A 24434-nucleotide genomic window follows, 5' to 3' on the forward strand; every position below is an offset into this window, starting at 1 on the left:
GTTTTGATTCAAGAAAACAGATTTCCCAGAAAGGAAAAAAAAAAATGTGATTAAGATTTAAACAAAAGCTAAAGATGGCTTCCTCTGAGCACTGATGAGGTCTGCTGCTACCTCATTACTAGCAACCGAAAACTTGTGATGCATTTTGTTTCAAGAGAATCCAAAAGTCCTAGCTATAAAGCAGACAGGGGAGTGCGAATCCATTCACTCTTTCTGTATCACCACCATTATGTAAGCAGTATAAAACACTGCCTTTATGCTGCCAAGCCACAATGACTCTTCCTACATCAAAGGATTTTCACCACTAGGGTTTTTTCTTCAAAATTTATTCAAGCTAAGGGCAGAGAGACAACAATTCATACACGCTAATTACGTCTAATTATCTATTCCCTTTTCTGACCAGCTCCGGCCAGTGTTATTTGCTATCTGGATTTCTCACAACCTCCCTTTGCCCTGTCCATCCAGCCCAACAGTGAAGGCTTTGAAGAAAACAGTCATGGCTTTTTAGAGTTTTCTCAATATAGAGTTCAAGCAAATTAAATAATTATTCTGTTAGTTTTGACACATTTATGCGTTAAATATGAGGACCTCTTGGTTAATTTGGCAAATTCCTCACATCTCTTCATGGCTGGAATCATAGTAACACCCTCTCTTACAGGAGCTTCTCCTCAGGCTTTCTTTTCATGATCTAAATGAAATGTTTATTGGATTAAAGTTCTTCTCTGCAGACCTCCATGGTGGCCTATGACAAAGAGCTTAAAAGTTCTATTAATTGGCTTGAGTTTTCAGGGAGGGGAAAGGGAGAATTTTATTTCACATTACATCACTAGCCAAGAAAATTGCCACATGTAATTAAACTAATTTGTCTCATGAGTCAAAGAAACAACTAATTCATATTTAAGACACACTTCCCTTAAACCATTTTCGTCATCAAAGAATTGATTTCTTGTAATTTAACCAAAAATAACTATTTATTATTCTAAGAGAAGAGAATTCAGGACCTAAACAGTACGTGTTTTTACATATAAGCAATACCTTGCTATATTCCAGTTTGATATAAATATGTAGTTATATATATTTTATACATAATTATACAGATACAAATATATATTTAAATATTTCATGGGAAATCATTATTCTCATTTTATATAAGATATTTATGGGAAATAATATTTTAAAAGGCATACACCCCAAGTTACATTTACATAGGTAGGCTCAGACTAATAGAAGGTATACATTCTGGTATGAAGATGGACAAGAATTACATTTTAAGTCCTTTAACAACAATTTTTATTCTAGATACTTCTTAATTTCATGGACACAGCACAAAACACTACTACATATAAAGCTTAGTGCTTGTACTGAAGCCAATTTTTAAAAAATATTTTTCCTCAAATATATATAAAATAGGTTTATAAAAATATCTCAGGTAATTTAAGTACTTTATTTGCCTCAAACTTGGCAATTATAGGAATATTTTACAAGTCAAACAGTAATTTTTATATCTTAAAATATTAAATACTAAAATTCAAATGAATACTTCAGTGATTTGTAGGGGAAAGCCAAAACTCTTTTCACTTTTGGAGTTCAGTTTACTACTTTTGTTCTGTTTTTTGTTTCTTTCAATCTTAAGTATTAAAAAGCCAACTCATAAGTAAAGACATTATCACACTAACAAAGGGTTAATCCTTGCTAGGCTGACTCAGGTGACAACACAGTAGAGGTCAGCGGGGCTGACACTGACCTCAAAGGCTGATTCTGATTATTTAGCCCTGTGAAAGCTCCAGTATTGAAAGTGGTAATGAACAAACTGACAAATCAATTTCACCAATGAAATGAAAATTGTGGCAGGAAAAAAACGCAAACATACACTTAGCAAGTCTATAAATCCTAATGCAGGTGGCTGAACAAAGGCTGAACACTGAAGCACTTTATATAAGGGTTATACACAATTTTGCTAGTTTATAACTAGAGATCACACCATGGTAATAGCCTCAAAGAGTTCACAGTAGGTATAAAATCCCTCAGGAAAAATTCCTCAGGAAACAAAAACACAAACGCTAGTACCTAGCTAAATTTATTTTAAGTTTTAAATAAAGGATGCGTAACAGCTTAGAAACATTAACAACCAAGTAGAAGAAATGAAGTCATTGCTTGAACATTAAACAAATATTATAAAAATCATAATAATAACAAAACTATTACTACCTTAGATTACAAAGTATTTTTATGTACTGCATATTTCAACTCAACAAATGTTAAACTAAAGCAGATTATGATGCTTTCCAAAGGGGCAAGTCTTCATCAGGAAAGGGAAAATTCACATTTATAAATGTTAATGTTAGTATCTTGTTTTTTTCTAATTTCTTCATCTGACACTCATCAAAGAGAGAATTATACTGTCGAATCCCTTGTTGGTTATTTTTGATCAACTTACAGTTATCATTTCAATAATCTATTAATCATCTAACTCTCTTAATTTTAAACAGAAATAAAAAACTTAAGAAATAGTTTTCTAAAATGTTACTATCAATGAGAGTTAAAGTGCTATATTATTGACAATAGAATCTATTACCGTGTGGCAAAAACACTACGTTTTTATATTGCCTAAGAATATTTCCCAAGGGGAATTATTTTAGATTTGTCCATACTGTTAAATGAAATAAGAAAATCATAAAAAGAAAGTTAATGAAATTCACACGGAGTTTTTTTTAACTCTAAAAATTATGATAGCATTTATCTCTTTCAGGGCTCATTACAGAATTTATCAAACAAAATGGTTGATGTGGGTGTAAGTGATGGAGTGAACAGAGAGATTTTTTTTAACCGAAACAGAAAACATCCTCCAAAATATGAGAGTGCAAGATTTGACCAAATGGGAAGAGCAGTGTTTGCCAGGCAATTCATTTATCAAGGAGGCCAATAATAGTCTAGATGAAATTAACCCAAGAAACTTTCTTAGGACCAAAATATCAATTGGTCCCCTTTTTCTTTTAACTTCAGTAGTTTCAAATAATGCATGCAACGCAGTGAGATTATGTTCAAATTAAGACATTATTCTTTTTAAATGTATACAACAGAAGACATTCTAACAAAGCTGATATTTCTCAGGTTACCAAATTATTTGAAGCTGATGCTGGCCCACTCTCTTGTCTTTAGTTCATCAAGCATTCTCCCTTCAGTCAACCATTTATCCAGCAAGTTCTCAATATGTCACCTTCTCCAAGACCTATTAATGAATCTATGCTGACACGTTTTCCGCCACATAGAGCAAGTTTATAGAAAACAAGTGCTATTTAGTGTGTTATTTTTAACAGTTGTTTGTCTCTCTGTCCTTTGTATATTGCATAGATTAGGGGTAAGAAATTCTTTAAAAAGCCAGAGAGTAAACATTTCAGGCTTTAAAGACCATACTTCTCTGCCACAATTACACAACTCTGCAATGACAGTGGGAAAACAGAAATAGACAACATATAAAGAAACGCGCATTAAGCTTTTCAATAAAACTTTATTTACCAAAACAGGCACAAGTGAGATTTGACCACTGTCTGTAGTTTATTAACCCCTGGTACAGATTATCAGTCTACTCTAAAATACTGCAGTGCAGAGACTGAGACAGATGTATTTAATTTTATAAACTGGTGCTATGTAGATAACGACAAATGCTTTCACAACTGTATCTGTTCACATACTTCAAAAGAATTACCTAGGTTTTATTAAAATCAAGACAGAGATTCTTCAAGAATAAATCATCAAAATCAGAATATTAAGTGATATGAAGTTTCAAGTAGGCACAATAATCATAATATTAACCATCTTTTTATATAAATAAGGAAATGTTAACTGCCAAAATGTTTTTTTCTTTATACTTACATACAAAACATACTCTGCTTTTATTTTGGGTGAAGGGAATCTGAGTTTTAAATAAAATCCCAAACCTCAGGTAAACAGAAGAACAGTAGTTACTATTATATGAAAATTCAATGAGCTAGGTACTAAGCACAACATTTTTAATCTATATAATTCTCATGCTTTTCCCATGTGCTTTTTCCTCTAAGTTGAATGCCCTTTCCTGCTTTGTCTGGTAACTAATTTTTCATAACCTGCTCTTTAGAAATACTCCTGACATGTGCCATGTCCTCTACTCAAACTGCTAGTGTGGGCTGAGGTCTCTTTTTTTATACTCTGCATTCTGTAGTTAGCTTAATTACAGAAGTTCACACATGAAATGAAAAAAAAAAAAAACTTTATTGTCTGATTGTAGACAATACCGAAGACACTATTTAATCAAATTCAGTGACCACCACCAATATATTCTTACCATAATATCTCCATTAATAATTTATTAATTTTGACTGGGCAAAATCTTAGTTTGTTCAGGAAGCTTCATGAGGATTGCAATTTTTGAATTACCATATATCCAAAAATACACATTTTGGGCTTGGATTTTCATAACAGTGCAATTGACAAGAGGGTACATCTATTCTTTTTCAATTTAGTAAAAACTATTCTACACTATTCCAGAACCAACTTTAGGTGAAAAAGTCTCAGTCCAGCTTGATTTTTTTCCCCATTGGTTCTTCTTCTATATAACTGTAGGATTCTCTATCCTTTAAGTTTAGTTTTACACCAGAAAAGCACATTATTCTTCTATTTTATCTTTATGTTTTCTTTTTTAGAAATACAAACTATGTGAATATTTGATCTGTTGTCTAGTTTTCATACTAACACCTTCGCTGTAATAGTTTTTAGTTTCTGACTATTTTGGCTTCATTTTGTGTGATTTCTTTTCATAAGTCTGATCTCTTTATCACTGGTTTTATTTCCAGTAGTGTTGATTCACTGACTTACTTTTATTAAGATGCTTTTCACTTTTTAATGGGTCTGCCTTCAGTCTTTTCTTAGCTCTGCCAGCCTATTTTTCATCTAATCTTACAGTTTTTCATCTCTGGTTTCTTATTTCATTGGTACCATAACTTTAGTTTCTTTTAAAATATAGCAAAGTTTTAACTGGAAAAAATCTGCCATTTCCTGGGATAATTCTTCTAAAGCAAGTTTTCATGTGTTCTTACTTGTTTAGTTCATGCCTACCTCTCCCCCATCTACTCCTGATACTTCCTTCTTATTGCTGCCATTTCATTTTTTCAATAGTCTCTACATGGAACCCATGTTCAGTTCATTTTACCTTCTGCTGATTTCTCAGTTTTGAATATGGGTAGTCTTATTCAGGTCTGCTGATTTTCTAGGAAGGGTGGGTAAAAATTTACTTACACTAAAAAGTTTTTATTATAAAAATAATTCAATATCATTCCAGAAATCTCTGAAAGGTCTAAAACAGATAATTTTAATCATCTATAATCTTATCATTCAGAAAAAAGTTCTGTTTACATTTAGGGATATTTATTTTCAGTATTTTCTATGTATATATATTATTCCCAAGAAGAGTAATAGATATACTTACGTTGTATTTTTCCACTCATATTATCCTTGAGCATTATTCTACATTATCACACAATTTTTGAAAATGTCATTCTAAATAACTATACTATTTCCCCTCATGTGACTATACTATAATTTACTTAACAAATCCTCTAAACATGGGAGAGAAAGACATTCCCATCACTGCTTTCTTTTTCCTTTGTTTTTATAGTTATTCCATTTATATTTTTGTATCTATGGAAAAATATGGCTGGGTTTCCAAATAACAAAAAGAAAAAAAAATTAAGGGTAGGAAAGGGAAGGAATTAAATTCAACCTGGCCAATTTTGTTGCCTATTAGCAATGATATATTAAAATATCACAAAAACTAAGGTTTGGGGTTTAAAAAAATGTATAGCTACAAAGATGTCTGAGAACCTTTTGTCACATTCTGTGAGCCTTCCCTTTATACTTTGTGTGTTTTATGCTACATGAAGAAACTATTTTTAGCATCTATTTTTCTTAGCTTCCCTGTTTATATTTTGGTATCTACGTACACCACATTACTTTAGATTCCCAGGTGGAGAAAATACTGCAAATCTACCTTCTCCTCAAATGTAAAATAAGAATATAAAGGGGAAAAAATTATTAACAGCATAAATCTTCAAAAAGTACTTTTTCCTACATCTATAAATATCTCAGAGAAATTAAAATCCTCTGGGAGCCTAAAACTGGTCAAGGAAACAGATGTTTGGATAGCACAGGGAATAAAGTTTGGCACTAACAATAGCTCCCACTGAAGTATATTTCAAAAAGATTGTCTGACTACATCTTCAGAATATTTGAAAATAAATGTTTTTACTCCTCCTCCTTGGTAAGAATTTTTGAGTTTTATGTCTTTAAAAAAAAATACAGTTCTATCCTTTCTTTGGATATGCTTTTATGGATGGTGAAAAACGTACCTGAGAATTACAGGAATTATATTTGGGCATATGTGCTTCTTTCTGATACTTATCACATTCTGCTTGTTAGAGGTATTTGGGTACATAGTATATACCCAACTAGATTATAAATGACTTGCAAGAAACACAACTTACTTATTACATATTATCCATTATACCTAATGTAGTACTTTGCACGTAGTAGGTTCCCAATAAATATTGGTAGAATCATTATTAAATAATTACATTAAAAATTATTAAAATTAACAGTGAAAAAAGTGGCTACTTTATTCTTAATCATATTGTAATGAAGACTATTTTAAACTCTATGCAGTGGTGATATACACAAATATTTAAACGATGTGCCTCAACTTGACATAATTTCATGATAACTTGATGGCAATCACATTTAAATATATTAGAATATTTTTGTAATAATGCTACTCTAAAATAGAAACTTTAATAGCTGGGAAAACATGTTAATGGCCATTAACCGGAAGGAAACAAGGAACATTAAATATTTTTTCAGAAACCAATGTATAAGTTCAAACATTCCACTATAATATTTATGAGCAAACCTCAAATTAACATTCATAAAATGCAAACTATCAAATGTTTCAGCTAGACAATAATTTATACCATATTTTGCAATTTTTCCTGCATACAAATTGATGAATACTATATAAAAAAGATTTCTTTCTTCTTTAGTATCTTTAACTATTACTATAAATATCAAAATAAATTCTACTTGAATGCAAGACCATAGTGATCCTGTAAAAGTCTTTGATTACCTATCAATATGATATTAGTCACTAAACACAAGTAAGTGATTTTTCTTACCTTCAGGACAGCTATGAATGGGACAAAATTAGCTCTTTGGAGTCCATTTTTATAGAGATCTGAAAGAAAAAATTAGTATTAGCTTTTCACTTAGCCTAAATCATAATGTTAGGTTATATTTTAGCCTAGCAAATAAAGCTTTCTACTGATGAAAAAAATTAAAAAGTGAAGGAGAATAAAAATAACCAAAATTCATCTCTATTCTGGTACTATACAAAATTTATTATGTTCTTAAAAATAGAAAAAATTAACAATCATAGAAAGAACATCAAAAGACCTTCGACCAAATTAGCTTTAAACTATAATAAAATGCAAGCAAAAAATTTGGACAATATCACAAATGATCCTAAATCAATAACTCAACATAAAAAGATGATCTATTTAAAATTATTAATATTTGAACACCTAGATTCTATCAGGAAACAAATTATATCCCCCTTACCTCACCCATAATAAAAGTTCTCAGTACAGAAAACTGTGTAATACAGTGCCTTTTAAGAGAACATACCAGTAGATAGAACTGTGTATGTATTTGTGTCAAAGTTATATATTTGTCATTAAAGTAAATAACATTAGGGACACTCTACTTTAAAAGAAGCTACCTAACGACTTACTTGGTGGTCCAGTGGTTAAGAATCTGGCTTCCAATGCAGGGTATGCAGGTTCAATCCCTGGTCGGGGAACTAAGATTCCACATACCACAGGGCAACTAAGCCTGCGTGCCACAACTAGAGAACCTGCACACTGCAATTAGAGAACCTGCATGCCATAACTCTGAGCCCACGTGCTGCGACCACAGAAAAGCCTGTGTGCCACAAAGAGCCTGTGCACTGCAATGAAGACCCAGCGCAGCCAAAATTGAAGGAAAAAAGAAAGAAACTACCTAAAGATTAAAACTCCATTCTTAATAGACTATAAATTTAACATAGTTCTATATCATAAACAGGTAGTTTTTACTGTCTTAGAATGTTGCTTTATATATGTGCCACGGTATATGTTCATACACATATACACACACATATGCACACATTATTAAGGACCAGTAAGTAGGAATAAGGAAACAAATTTTAAGCTCTGCATACTTTTTGTTAAAAATGGAGACTTGGAATATTTTTTCAGAAGGTTGAAATTTTATTGCATATTAAACATTCCTTTTAGGAAATTCCCTGGCAGTCCATTGGTTAAGACTCTGTGCTCTCACTGCCGAGGGCCCAAGTTCAATCCCTGGTAGGGGAACTAAGATCCCACAAGCTGCATGCCACAGCCAAAATAAATAAAGCATTCCTTTTAAAAGTCAACTCTATAAAGTAATAAGATTTAAAAAATAAAAAAGTATAAAGATAACAGTAAAGTCTTCCAAGTGATAAAAATTACAAGTTAATGTCTCAATTTTCCTTTTTAAGTATTGCATTATAGGCTCCTTTCTGTATTTTTTTGTTTAAAGAAAATTTAATAACTAAGATTTCAACTGCCACACTTACTTCTGGAAATAAAATATGGTCATTAGAAAACATTTATTCTCTTTAGAAAAATATTCATCATAACATCATTATAGCAGAGAAAGTATTTGCATAAGCTCTTTGGTTAATTAAGGACTACAGGCTTTAAATTCAGTTACATTTAAAATTCTTATTTAGTGATATTACAAAAAGTAAGATAATACTAGCCAGACTGTGAGGATCTCAAAATTCAAAATGAGGTCTTTTTTTCCTATAATCAATACCTCAAATGAGTAAAATGGGTAAAATGTAGGAAATGGGTTTAAAGTAAGATGTTTTCATAGTCTTCCCTAATTATAAAGTTGCTAGGGAATGTGCATAAAAATATTGCTATGTGATAAAGAGTCAACGGTCATGACTGCCAGTAAGTAGTAAAAATCAAAAATGAAATAATTTTTAAACACACACAATGTTTACAAGCAGCTCTATCATAACAGCTAGAAACTGTAGCTTTATCTGTAACAGCCAGAGACTGGAAGGAATCCAGATGGCCATCATTAGGTGAATGGACAAATTGTGGCACATCTGCATAGTGAATTAGTACTCAGCAATAAAAAAGACAAACTATTTATGCATACCAAAAAATAGATGGATCTTAAAATAATTATACAGAGTAAAAGAAGTAATACCCTCCACCCCTTAAAAAAAGAGTACCAGAATGTGTGATCCCATGTATAAAAACTCTAAAAAAGCTGACTCATCTACAGCAATACAAAGCAAATCAGTTTTCTCAAGAAGGGACAGATTGGGACAGCGATGGTAGGGAGAGATGAAAAAAGGGAGGAAGAACATTGGGGATGTGATGGAAATGTTAATTATATTGATTGTGGTGGTGATTTCACAGATGTATACCTATGTCACTATTATTGTATTGAAAGTAAAAGTGAAAGTGAAGTCGCTCAGTCCTGTCCAACTCTTTGCAACCCCATAGACTGTAGCCTACCAGGCTCCTCCATCCATGGGATTTTCCAGGCAAGAGTACTGGAGTGGATTGCCAGTTCCTTCTCCAGGGGAATCTTCCCAACCCAGGGCTCGAACCCAGGTCTCCTGCATTGTAGACAGACACTTTACCATCTGAGCCACCAGGGAAGTCCTGAATTATTGTATTATTATTGTATCCTTTAAAAACATGCCATTTATTGTATGTCAGTTATGACTTAATAAGCTCTTTGAAAATTTATTAGGGAAAGAAACATACACAACACTAGTGAATATAAAAAAAAAAATGAAATGTTACAGAATTAAAACCAAAATATTACACTAATGAAAGTTTATCTATGTTAAGTAACGTTTTGGCTTTTGGTCTTACTCACGAAATCTTTTTGAATGGACATATACGGCACACCCTAAGATGTAGTTTCTGGAGGAGAGCAAGGCAACCCACTCCAGTATTCTTGCCTGGAGAATCCCATGTACAGAGGACCCTGGCAGGCCACAGTCCACGGGGTCGCAGAGTCCGGACACAACTGAAGCAACTTAGCATGCATTCATTCAAGATGTAGTTTAATAGGCATGCACCGTTCAGAAGGTTAATGGCTATGAGAAATGTAAAGGCCCACTTGTAATATTCTTGATTAAAAGATTTCCACCGAGCAAAATTAAAGTACAATAATAATGCCTTTAAATCTTTGAGATTTAAGTTTTAAAGGTTTAACTTTTAAAAAATCAGCCTTTAAAAGGATATATAATTCAAATTTCATGATCTGGGAAGTATTTTCTAAACAAAATTCTAAACAGAATTCATTTGGCTTGAAAACCTTTAGGTTTTTATAGGACACTTAAGTGAAAAAGGACTGTACTCGTTAAACTGAAGAGTTTTTTGCAATTCAAATATTATGCTAATTATCAATACAATAGATACATCTCTTGAAATGTTATTTAGCTACCAGAATTTTTAATATTTAGTTGTTTAATATTATTTTTCTTAGACATAAAGATTTTATAATATATTTAAATCAACATTTGTCATTATTTACTAAATAGCATTTTAAAATTTAACAGAAGTTCTTGCCTACAATTTTTAAATGATCACTAACCAGAGCTAAATGAGCACTTGGTCATATAAGACAGAGTACTGGAATCATGGGACATTCAGTTTTTGAGAATGGTATAAGGACCTCTACATTCTCCACAGTGAATAACTGTAATAATACTTACAGATGAAATACATGCAAAGAGGACTTTTAAAGTAATTACAAGGATCTACATAAATACTTTGGAGATGCCCACAGACATGTGGATCTTTTCCTTAAAATCCACTGTCAAAACGACCAGGATGAATAACACCTATTTATATAAGAAATAGGGGTTTTGAGTAAGAAAAACTTTTAAGATAGGTAATTAAAAGGAGTTTTCCTAAAAATTAACATAAAATACTTATATGATTCTATGGAAGCAATCTGATTTACCCTTCCAGGAGATGCTTGTTTTAGTGTAGATTAAAACAAAATGGCATCTTTAGCCCATGTAAGCAGGAAGAGCTACTTGGTTTCTTTTAAAAAATCTAACTGGAGTTCAAACAATATTATACCAAATGTGCAGATATTATAGTGAATTAAATATGTCCATTTGACGGCATATTACAATTCTATAATCAATTCAATGTACATTCGTGTATTCCTATTATTTGCACTGAAATGATTGCTGAGGACAAAAAATAAATAAAAGAAGGAACTAGCATCTGCAGAATACCTAGCAGGAGTCAGGCAATTTGCTAGACATTTCACACAAACAACAATCTTAATATTCCTACACAGCAAATATTTCTACCTCCATTTTACAGACAAAGAAACTGGCTCTAGGATTTTTTAAAATAACTTGCTGATTTCCAGCTAGTAATTAGTATATCTAGAAATTTCAGAGGAAGATCTTTAATGAGGCTAAAACTGATAGATTTTTTCAGAACCACAGCGTAACCAGTTGGACTTGTTACAGCTGACAGACACAACCACCAATCATAACCATGATACAGGGTATAAAAGGATACAAGGTATAAACATAACATAAAGAATGAGAACTATTCATCTCATCTGGGTTCAAAGGCAGCTTTGCAGGTAACAATGGGACTAGAGTACCTTGGAAAAATAATCAGGGTGCCACGAAGCAGAAAGCAAGCATGGGTATCCCAGGCTCAGGTCAGCTCCCAGGCTCAGTCAAGAGTGAGCCCAGCTCATGACTTTACTTTCTTTTCTATACAATCTACTGCTCAAATCCACATTTTCTAACAAGCTTTCCTTGAATACACTATTGCGGGAAGACTTCAAGAGTGGCATTCCATAATGCTAGTTCTGGTCAGCACAGCTTTGTATAAACACTGGACACCAGAAAAAAAGGGACAGTTCTCTCTGAGAATAAGAAACGTATGCACTTTGTGCCTGGAAAACAGGAAACTTAAGCATGTATGCACAAGGAGGGGGAACCCAAGCAAAGCCTGGCTCCGATTCCCCAATTGAGGAGATGGGTGAGACTCTAGGGAAGAAAAAGTAGCTAGAGTTCACAGGGCAATCAGTGTACCAGAGAAAAGGGAGCTGCTCAGTGAAAAAGTGCTAAAGACCTGCTGAGGGTCCCAGCTGAGTCCCTAGGTGAGTACTGATCAGCATATATGTGTGAGGAAGCTACCTAAAGCCAAGAGAAGAATCATTTGAAAGTACTCAAGGAAACCATCACTGGGGTGCACACATGGCTAGGAATAGTGCCTATCTCTACTAGACAGACTGGAAAACTTCTAAATATACAGGGTACTGAGCAGAATATTGAGAAGGGATTTATCTCAGTAGCAAGAAAAATTAGTCCTAGACTAAATATGCTCTAGTCCTGCCATACAAAATTTAAAAGCAATAGCTAAAAGAATCAAATTGTAAGAAAGAGAATAGAGCTCAAGAATGTATATAGGGACAAAAAATATCCAATATCCAATCAAATAAAATTCATATTGTTTGACATCTAATAAAAAACAAAAATTACTGGGCATGCAGGGAAACAGGAAAATGTGGCCCAGAACAAAAAGAAAAAAAATCAGTCAACAGAAACAGACCAAGGAATGACACAGATAATAAATTTAGAAGAAAAGAACATTAAAGCAGTTTTGCTATATTCTATGTGTTCAAGCAGCTGGAAGAGCAAGCATATCAAATAAAGAAAATATATATTTTTTAAACTGAAGAATTTTTCAAAATGGAAACTATAATATGTGAGACAAAAAATATGCTGGATGGGAATAACAGCAGATTAGATACTGCAGAAGAAAATATTAGTGAGCTTTAGATCGTAGCAATAGAAAATAGCCAAAGGAAAGGAGAGAAAAAAGAGATACATTACATACAGGAGGATTAGAATGATAGTAACTTCTCATTTGAAACAACACAAGCCAGAACACAGTGGAGCAACATTTTTAGAGGTCAAAAGAAAAGAAACAAATCTGTCAACATATGATTCTACCCTGTACAAAAATATCTCCTTAAGTAGGGACTTTCTGTGACATACAAACGCTGTAAGAATTTATTCCCAAAACACCAAAACCATAAGAAATCGTTTAAAGAAGTCCTCAGGGAGAAAAATAATATTGGATGGAACCCTGGAACACATAAAGGAGTAAACAGCACCAGAAATGGCAACTCTGGGCAAATATGAGCCTTTTAAAATTATCTAAATCCTTTTAAAAGGTAATAATTTCAAGCTAAAATAATAGCAATATACTGTGGGATTTATAACATGGAAGTAAAGTGTATGGAAACAATGGCACAAAGTTTGGAAGAAGAAAAATGGGTATATACTATGGTAAGTTCTTATACTATACCTGAAACAGTCTAATATCACTTGATGGTAGACTGTGATAAGTTAAGCATATATACTAAAATCTCCAAAGCAAACCATAAAACCTTACATAAAACTCCATAAAAATGAAGTTATAGAGTATATATTCCTTTGTATACTGCTGCTGCTTTAACTCATTCTAATCTTTCTAAAATTTATCCATGTTGTTATGTGCTCATTCCTTCTCATTGCTAGTGTCAATAATGTGTTTAGCAACACACAGATTTAAAAATCTGAAAGAAAAGTTAGGGTCATCTACACATTTATTGTTGTTGATGATAATTTACCACATGTATCCTTGGCTAATATTTTGAATGAAAACTGCTTTAGAGAAGTCAGGAAGATGAAATCCTATCCATCAATTCTATGAATAGTCCTATAAATTGAATCCATCTTTTTATTCAAATAATAACTGCCAGCCCCCATTTTAGATATCCTATGACATTTTAAATGCTGCAATTTCCTATAACAGTGATAACCAGGGTCCAAGGAAAAAGCTCCACAGGATCCTTTTTAAAAAAAAAACAATGAAAGAGAAACAACAAAATGTTACATAAAATCTTGATTACAAAAATACTACCATCCATACACTTATATATTTACTGCAGTAGGTCAAACACCAATGAAGTAGTTTTTCATACCAGAGTTTCATTTTATACACAGAATCAATGAATGGAAATATCATGACTGGAGTCTTCAATGAGAAAACAAACCTTAGGTACTTTGGGGAATCCCCATACACAAAGACGACCCCAAAGCGTCAGGCAAAAACTAGTGGCAAAGACCTCGACTCTTCGGTTAACTTTTAAAACCATCTATTTCATTATCAACTGTGACAGGCTGAGGCTCAGCCAATAGCTTTCACTTTAGCCCTAAAGGTCGTCTTCGGAGTCTGAAGTGTGTGTGAGTGCTAAGTCTCTTCAGACTCTGTCCAACCGTATGGACTATAGCCTACCAGGCTCCTCTGTCCATGGGATTCTCAAGGCCGTGGAGTGGGTTGCTGTGCCTTCCTCCAGAGGATCTTTCTGACCCAGGGATTGAACCTGCATCTCAAGATGTGGAATCAAACCCACATCTCTTATGTCTCGTGCATTGGCAGGTGGGTTCTTTACCACTAGTACCACCTGGGAAGCCCAGTAGTTGTGTATGGATGAGAGTTGGACCATAAAGAAGGCTGAGCGCCGAAGAATTGATGCTTTTGAATGGTGTTGGAGAAGACTCTTGAGAGTCCCTTGGACTGCAAGGAGATCCAACCAGTCAATTGTAAAGGAAATCAGTCCTAAACATTCATTGAAAGGACTGATGCTGAAGCTGAAGCTCCAATACTTTGGCCACCTGATGCAAAGAACTGACTCATTTGAAAAGACCCTGATTCTGAGGAAGATAGAAAGCAGGAAGAGGAGGGGACGACAGAGGATGAGATGGTTGGATGGCATGACCAACTTGATAGACACGAATTTGACCAAGCTCCAGGAATTGGTGATGGACAGGGAAACCTCACATGCTGCAGTCCATGGGGTCGCAAAGAGTTGGACACGGCTGAGCAACTGAACCGAACTGAGGTTCTGATAAAGCACTGGCTTTGGGTCTCCTGTGACATATAGCAAATTCCCACTAGCTATCTATTTTACATATGATAATGTATATGTTTCAATGCTACTCTCTCAAATCATCCCATCCTCTCCTTCCCTACTGTGTTCAAAAATCTGTTCTTTATGTCTGCGTCTCCTTTGCTGTCCTGCAGGTAGGATTATCAGTACTGTCTTTCTAGATTCCATATATATACATTAATATACAATATTTGTCTTTCTTTCTGACTTACTTCACTCTGTATGATAGGCTGTGGGTTCATCCACCTGATTTGAACTGACTCAAATGCATTCCTTTTTACAGCTAAGTAGTATTCTATTGTGTATATGCACCACAACTTCCTTATTCATTCATCTGTCAATGGACATCTAGATTGCTTCCATGTCCTAGCTATTGTAATAGTACTAAATCAACCTTGGGGTACTTGTGTCTTTTTCAATTATGGTTTTCTCAGGGTATATGCCCAGTAGTAGTACTGCTGGGTCATACAGTAGTTTTACTCCTAGGTTTTTAAGGAATCTCCATACTGGCACTTTCAATTTGCATTCCCACTAACAATACAAGCATAGTCCCTTTTCTCCACACCCTCTCCAGCACATATTCTTTGTAGATTGTTTGATAATGGCCATTCTGACTGGTATGAGATGATACTTCATTGTAGTTTTGATTTGCATCTCTCTGATAATGAGCAACATTGAGCATCTTTTCATGTGTTTATTAGCTATCTGTATGTCTTCTTTGGAGAAATGTCTGTTTAGGTCTTCCACCTATTTTTTGATGGGATTGTTTTCTGGTATTGAGCTGCATGAGATGCTTGTATATTTTGGAGATTAACCCTTTATTAGTTGTTTCATTTGCTATTACTTTTTCCCATTCTGAGGGTTGTCTTTTTACCTTGCTTAGTTTCCTTCATTGTGCAAAATCTCATAAGTTTAATTAGACCCCATTTGTTTATTTTTGTTTTAATTTCCATTACTCTGGGGCTTCCCTGGTGGCTCAGAGGTTAAAGTGTCTACCTCCAATGCAGGAGACCGGGGTTCGATCCCTGGGTCAGGAAGATCCCCTGGAGAAGGAAATGGCACCCGACTCCAGTATTCTTGCCTGGAGAATCCCATGGGTGGAGAAGTCTGGTAGGCTACAGTCCATGGGGTCGCAAAGAGTCAGACACGACTGAGCGACTTCACTTTCATTTCACTTTCCATTACTCTAGGATATGGGTCATAAAGGATCTTGCTGTGATTTATGTCAGTGTTCTGCCTATGCTTTCTTCTAAGAGTTTTACAGTTCCTGGCCTTACATTTAGGTCTTTAATCCGTTTTGACTTTACTTTTATATACAGTGTTAGGAAGTGTTCTAATTTCATTCTTTTACACGTACATGACCAGTTTTCCCAGCACTGCTTATTGAGAGACTGTCTTTTCTCTATTGTGTATTTTTGCCTCCTTTGTCAAAGATAAAGTGCCCAAAGGTGCATGGATTTATCTCCAAGCTTTCTATGTTTTCCATTGGTCTATATTTCTGTTTTTGTGCCAGTATCATATTGTCTTAATGACTGAAGCTTTGTAGTATAGTTTGAAGTCAGGAAGGTTGATTCCTCCAGCTCCATTCTTCTTTCTCAAAATCATTTAGCATTTAATATTTAGGGCTATGATTTAATTATTGTTTTCTTTTTGTCTCTTCTGCTTTTTCTTCATCTGTTCTTTTCTTGCCTTTTTAAAAATTATTTGAATACATCTTAAAATTACTTTTTGTCAGCTGGCCTTTATTTTATTTTTCTTGTTGTTCTAGGGATAACAATATATAAACCTCATTTTATACTGCTTTGCTGTATTGAGCTTTGCAGATACTGAATTTTTTTCTAATTGAAAGTTTGTGGCAACCCTGTGTTGAGCAAGTCTGCTGCTGCTACTGCTGCTAAGTCGCTTCAGTTGTGTCCGACTCCGTGCGACCCCATAGACGGCGGCCCACCAGGCTCCCCCGTCCCTGGGATTCTCCAGGCAAGAACACTGGAGTGGGTTGCCATTTCCTTCTCCAATGCATGAAAGGGAAAAGTGAAAGTGAAGTCGCTCAGTCGTGTCCGACTCTTCGCAACCCCATGGTCTGCAGCCTACCAGGTTCCTCCATCCATGGGATTTTCCAGGCAAGAGTACTGGAGTGGGGTGCCACTGCCTTCTCCATGAGCAAATCTATCAGCACCATATTTCCAACAGCATTTGTCCACTTCATGCCTCTGTCATATTTTGATAATTTTCACAATATTTCAAACTTTTCCCTTATTATTATATTTGTTATGGTGATCTACAGTTAGTGACCTTTTATGTTACTGAAAGTAGCTCTTTTACCCCTTTCCTGCTTGTCCATTTCTGCTCCCCTCTATAATTAAGAGTCTAATTATAGGAATGAGGTTACTAAGCAATTGAAACTAACTCCTGATTTAAGCTCTCCTGAATGCTGTACCATGCCTTGTCAAATCTGTTGATTCTTTTCCTATATAAAAAGAAAGAAAGAAGAACCAAGCAGTTACAACATTACTAGCTCTCTACCCCCAACAGCCTCTTTAGCAATCCCGCAGGCAGATCATGAAGGCAAGATAACATCTGGAGAGTCAGTCAGTCTGCACTCAATGGAGAATGATGCAGAACCCAACATCCTACTTCAATGATTCACTGAGATTCTTTGCCCAACCCCATTTTTCCCTTTAAAAACTGTCATGGCTAAGCAGAATTTTTGGAGTTGGTTTCTGGACATGAGTCTACCTTCTGCCCAGATTGCTGCCTTTTATGATTAAAGCACCTTTCTCTTCTACTGACACTTGTTTCTTAAATTATTGGCTTATGAGCAGCAAGCAATCAAATCTGGGTTTGGTTACATTACTATTACAAAAAGATATCAACTCACTAAAGGTTCAGATAATGATTTGCATTTCTTGGCAATAAAATATTTTTTAATTAAGGTGTATATGTTGTTTTTTAGACATAATGCTATTAACACATTTTATAGACTACAGTAGTATAAAAAAATCTTCAGATGCACTAGGAAGTCAAAAAAAATTATGTTGTTCACTTTATTGTAGTACTCGCTTTATTGCAGTGGTCTAGAACCAAACCATGAAATTCCAGATGTTCAAGCTGGATTTAGAAAAGGCAGAGGAACCAGAGATCAAACTGCCAACATCTGCTGGATCATCGAAAAAGCAAGAGAGTTCCAGGAAAGCATCTACTTCTGTTTTATTGACTATGCCAAAGCCTTTGACTGGGTGGATCACAACTGTGGAAAATTCTTTAAGAGATGGAATACCAGACCACCTGAACTGCCTCCTGAGAAATCTGTATGCAGGTCAAGAAGCAACAGTTAGGACTGGATATGGAACAACTGACTGGTTCCAAATCAGGAAAGGAGTACGTCAAGGCTGTATATTGTCACCCTGCTTATTTAACTTATATGCAGAGTACATCATGAGAAATGCTGGGCTTGATGAAGCACAAGCTGGAATCAAGATTGCCGGGAGAAATATCAATAACCTCAGATATGCAGATGACTCCACCCTTATGGCAGAAAGCAAAGAAGAACTAAACAGCCTCTTGATGAAAGTTAAAGAGGAGAGTGAAAAAGTTGGTTTAAAGCTCAACATTCAGAAAACAAAGAAGATGGCATCTGGTCCCATCACTTCATGGCAAATAGATGGGGAAACAATGGAAACAGTGACAGACATTTTGGGGGTGGGGCTCCAAAATCACTGCAGATGGTCACTGCAGCCATGAAATTAAAACATGCTTGCTCCTTGGAAGAAAAGCTATGATAAACCTAGATAGCATATTAAAAAGCAGAGACATTACTTTGCCAACAAAGGTCCATTTAGTCAAGGCTATGGCTTTTCCAGTAGTCATGTATGGATGCGAGAGTTGGACTATAAAGAAAGCTGAGCACTGAAGAATTGATGCTTTTGAATTGTAGTGTTCGAGAAGACTCTTGAGAGTCCCTTGGACTGCAAGGAGATCCAACTAGTCCATCCTAAAGGAAATCAGTCTTGAATACTCATTGGAAGGACTGATGCTGAAAGTCCAATACTTTGGCCACCTGATGCAAAGAACTGACTCATTGGAAAAGACCCTGATGCTGGGAGGGATTGGGGGCAGGAGGAGAAGGGAACGACAGAGGATGAGATGGTTGGATGGCATCACCAACTCAATGGACATAAGTTTGAGTAAACTCCAGGAGTTGGTGATGGACAGAGAAGCTTGGTGTGCTGCAGTCCATGGAGTCGTAAAGAGTCGGACACGACTGAGCAACTGAACTGAACTGGGGATCAAACCTGCAATATTTCCAAGCTTACCAGTATCCTTAACTTTTCACACTTAGAATTAATATCATACCACTTCACACAAAAAAATGTAGAAACCTTGCATCCATGTAAGTCCATCTAAACATCCCACTTCGTACTATGTGTCATTTGCATCCTATCCACATACATTATAAATCCCACAGATGATGTTATAATATCTCATAAAACAGTCATTTCTGTTTTTAATAAATTAAAAATAAAAAGTAGTTACTTATATTTACTCCAATATTTACCACTTCTGATGCTCTTCTTTTCTTCTTGAGGATCCAAATGTCTGTTATCATTTCCTTTCTACCTGTAGAACTTCTTTTAGAATAGCTTGTATTGCATATCTGATGCTAATGAATTTGTTTAGCTTTCTTTGATATCAGAATATCTTTATTTTATCTTTATTCTTGAAGGAAATTTTTATTTGATATAAAATTCTTGGTTGATAACTTCTTCCCCAGCATTTTAAAGATGTCATTCCACTGTCTCTAGCCTCCACAGTTTCTAATGGAAGTCATCAAGATGAGTCGCCAGTCCAGGTTCGATGCATGATACTGGATGATTGGGGCTGGTGCACTGTGACGACCCAGAGGGATGGTATGGGGAGGGAGGAGGGAGGAGGGTTCAGGATGGGGAACACGTGTATACCTGTGGCGGATTCATGTTGATATATGGCAAAACCAATACAATATTGTAAAGTTAAAAAATAAAATAAAATTTAAAAAAAGAGCTAATCATTGTTCCCTGTATTTAACGTCATTTTTCTCTGCTGCTTTCTAGATTTCCTCTTTACCTTAGGCTTTTAGAAATTCAATTACAGTGTATAAGCAGTACTTTCTTATATTTATTCTGCTTGGATTTCACTGAGGTTTTCTTGAATCTGTAAATTTATGTCTTCACCCAAGTTGGGGAAATTTTTGACCATTATTTCTTCAAAAGTTTTTCTACCCATTATCTCTCCTTGCCTTCTGGGATTCCAATTAAAAATATATTAGAAAGCTTGTTATAGCTCCACAAATTCTTAAGTCTCTGTTTCTTTACTTCTGTCATTTTCTATTCTTCTTCACATTGGGTAATTTTAAGTTCTCTCTGGCTCTTTGCTGTTATCCTCATTCTGCTAATAAGCTCTTGAAGTGAATTCTTATTCAAAACACTGTCTTCTTTTAGTTTTAAAATTTAAATTTGGTATTTTTATGGTTTGTATTTCTCTGCTGACATTCCTTATCCTTTCATTCATTACAAACATATTTTCTTTACCTCATTTCCCCCTAAATTATAGTTACAGTCCTTGTTTTAGTCCTTGTTTGCTAATTCCAATATCCGGGGCATAGTGGAGTTGTTATCTGCTGATGGCTTTTTCTCTTGAGAATGGGTAATATCTCCTCATTCTTCACCTTTGGATGGTATTCTGGACCTTCTGGATTCTGTTTCTGAAGACCATTGATATTTTTGTCTTAGCAGGAAATTACCTTGGTTGGACTAAAACTATAAACTCAAATCTAAGTTCAGCCCCCTATCCTTAGGAAGCTTCTAGTTTGCTCTGCAACTGTATGGTTCAGAGGCCAGTCAGAGAATTTATACACAGAACTTGAGAACCTGGGGCTATATCAATCTAGTTCTCCCTGGGATTCATTTTTCATTTTCCAGCAGCTATGCTTGCCCTAAACGCTGCAATCTGGTTATTCTAGCCAGAAACAGTGTGGTTTTTCTATCAGAATTTTAGTCATTAAATGCATCACTCACTTTATCTGCCCTACAGCTGATAACCATTTTTTTAAAAGAAAGAAAGAAAAAAAATTAAAAGAAAATTCTCTTCATTTTGGTTCTCTTCCAGGTTTTGTCTCCCTTCTACAATCTTTCTGGGACCTTCAGATAGTTGAGTTACATATTTTGTTCAGAATGTATTATGGCTGTCTGCAAGAAGGTCTTTTGGTTAGGAGCTTATTCAGCCACACCAGAAGAAGTTTCAGTTTTTAATAGAGGATGTAACCCATTTATTATATTTCCTGTCACTGACATGCCTGATTGTGTTCCATGCTTTTTATTCTTTTTTTCTGCTGTTTCTTCTGCTTTCTAGCTTTTGCTTTAAGAAATATTTTTACTTTGATCCCTTGTCTTTTCTAGCAATTTGAAAAGTAGAAGGGGTATCTTAAATTCTAATATACTTGACAATATATATATTATTTTTTCCCTAGTTATCACTGCCACAAATATTGACACTATCACTTAGGATCTGTAAACTCTCTATTTAAGGGGAACAAAATTTACAAATAAATAAGCAAGCAGAAACTACAAATATTCACTTAACCTCAATTCACTGTTATGATCAATTTTCTTATTTCCAACACTTCTTTTTTAATAAATTCACATTTTAAGACCTCTTTCTTCCAGAGGACTCACTTTTTAAAAAAATCTTTTCATTCTTTATTCTCTTTCTGCACACTACCAGAGCTTTATAAGTGGTTTCCCCTCATCACTGATTTCATTTTCTATAGTTTCAATTCTACACTTCAGTGTTTCTAATACTGATTTTAACTGACTTAATTTAAACCCCTTTATCACATGTTGCTTTTTTTAATTTCATCTGAATTCTTAGTAAAAAGGTTTCAACCCATTTGTTTGTCTTCTCTCAGCTTCAGATCAGATCAGTCGCTCAGTCGTGTCCGACTCTTTGCGACCCCATGAATCGCAGCATGCCAGGCCTCCCTGTCCATCACCAACTCCCGGAGTTCACTCAGACTCACGTCCATCGAGTCAGTGATGCCATCCAGCCATCTCATCCTCTGGCGTCCCCTTCTCCTCCTGCCCCCAATCCCTCCCAGCATCAGAGTCTTTTCCAATGAGTCAACTCTTCACATGGGGTGGCCAAAGTACTGGAGTTTCAGCTTTAGCATCATTCCTTCCAAAGAAATCCCAGGGCTGATCTCCTTCAGAATGAACTGGTTGGATCTCCTTGCAGTCCAAGGGACTCTCAAGAGTCTTCTCCAACACCACAGTTCAAAAGCATCAATTCTTCAGTGCTCAGCTTAGATCTTCTATATTACAGAGTCTATGTTTCCCTTATTTTTAAAGAATACAAAACAATCTTCTAATGCTTGCTTACTTCTCTTTCCTACTTATTGTTCCCATATTAAAGTATTTTCTATTTACATAACCTTGAAAAAGGAGTGGTATGACTAATCTTCAAGAGCTCCTGTAACCTAAGATATATGGTGATTCCTCTTTCCCTATCCACCTAGTCGTTCTTATAATATTTCAGTCTGTACTATAGTTTACTGTTAAAAAGTGATAACTGACATCCTTGGCTTGTTCATTCTTGTAGGAGATATACCACAATGTTTCCAGGAAGCATACTTCTGTCTTTTGAACTGATATACATATATTTGGTATCATATTAAGAAACTCTCCATCTATTTATATGTCATGGTGTGATTACATCAAGATGCTGAATTTTGTCAAGTGCTCTTTTATGCTTTTATGGAGAACGTCAATGGATTTTTTTTCTCCCTAGAAGTATTGTGTGTGTGTGTGCTTAGTTGCTCAGTCGTGTCTGACTCTTTACAACCCCATGGACTGTAGCCTACCAGGCTCCTCTGTCCATGGGGATTCTCCAGACAAGAATACTGGAGGGGATTACCATCACCTCCTCCAGGGGATCTTTCCCACCCAGGGATCGAACCTAGGTGTCCCACATTGAAGGCAGATTCTTTACTGTCTGAGCCACCTGGGAAGACCCCCTAGAAGTATTAATATGATAAATTACATGAGCATGTGTGTGTGTGTGCATGTACCAACTTCCCAGTGATATCCAGTCTTTTATTTACTACAAACAGATTGGCTTGAGTAAGAATCACACAGTGTTGTTGCCTGATAATCTAAATAACACAGGATTATTCTTGGACATTATAAGGCTATCTATAGTATTTTCATTATAATAAATAGTGAATTAAAAACTAAAAAGTCCAAGAGACTTCCCTGGTGGTGGTCAGCTGGATAAGAATTCGCCTGCCAATGCAGAGGACACAGGTTCGACCCCTGGTCCAAAAAGATTCCACATGCGGTGGAACACCTAAGCCCTGTGCGGCACGACTACTGAGCCCGTGCTCTAGGGCCTGCAAGTCCCAACTGCTGGGCCTGTGTGCCACAACCGCTGAAGCCCACACACCTAGCCCCTGTGCTCCACCGGGGAAGCCGCCACAATGAGATGCCCTTGCGCTGCAACCAACAGTAGTAGCCCCAGCTCACTACAACTAGAGACAGCCCGTGTTCAGCAATGAAGACTCAGCAGCAGCAAAAATAAACAAACAAATAAGAAACTAGAAGTCCACAATGCATTCCTCAAACAAGGGATTTTTTTCTTTTAGCACTTTTTGTTTTACTGTCAAAAAGCATAGCCATTTCAACTTGCATATTGTTTTTCTCTACAAAAATATATTCGTATTTTTGATTGAACAAGTTCTTACGTTTAATTATTAATTTCAATTTAATTAACTTAATCTACCAATCTATTATTAATTTGTTCTTAGAGTCTCCATGCACTTAATCTATAGTATTGCTTTTTCCTACTAGAATATCATGAAATGAACAAAATTTTGTTAGAAAGTGAGTAGCATATATATGATATTTTAATTTTTGTTTCTGGCTCTTCTAATGATCTGACAGTATCATCTTCAAAATGTAAAAATAGGTCTATTTGTACATGAGCATTTGTACATGTACATTTGTATTTACCTAAATGACAAAAATGCTAAATAAATCATTAACTTGAGAGTTTATAAAAGTAAGAAACTGAATATAAACTAAAATAGATATATTTTATCTAAAAACTTCCCAGCAATTTCCTATTCCTGTGGATCCTCTCTGCTTCAAGAATCTTAACCAGATTACCCTAGAAAATGTAAAACAGCACTCCATATGTTGTGTTACAAATAGTTAAAATACATTAAACATATTTTGAGTTTACAAGAAAGTAGAAAAATCCCTGCAGACCAGTAAACACTCAGG

General features: G+C 35.1%; 1 protein-coding gene across 2 annotated transcripts in view; it reads right to left on the reverse strand.

Annotated features, from left to right (window-relative positions):
* Positions 1-24434, reverse strand: part of AFG1L (AFG1 like ATPase) — a 203917-nt gene that overhangs the window by 105002 nt on the left and 74481 nt on the right. For both annotated transcript variants that reach the window (XR_011465371.1, XM_070376507.1), the window contains exon 7: positions 7200-7258. Coding sequence is in view for 1 of the 2 variants with exons in the window: in XM_070376507.1 (XP_070232608.1) it covers positions 7200-7258 (59 nt within the window). In the remaining variant the exon portion in view is untranslated. The remainder of the gene's footprint in view (positions 1-7199; positions 7259-24434) is intronic.

This window comes from Bos mutus, chromosome 9, assembly GCF_027580195.1.
Source record: "Bos mutus isolate GX-2022 chromosome 9, NWIPB_WYAK_1.1, whole genome shotgun sequence".
NCBI lineage: Eukaryota > Metazoa > Chordata > Mammalia > Artiodactyla > Bovidae > Bos > Bos mutus.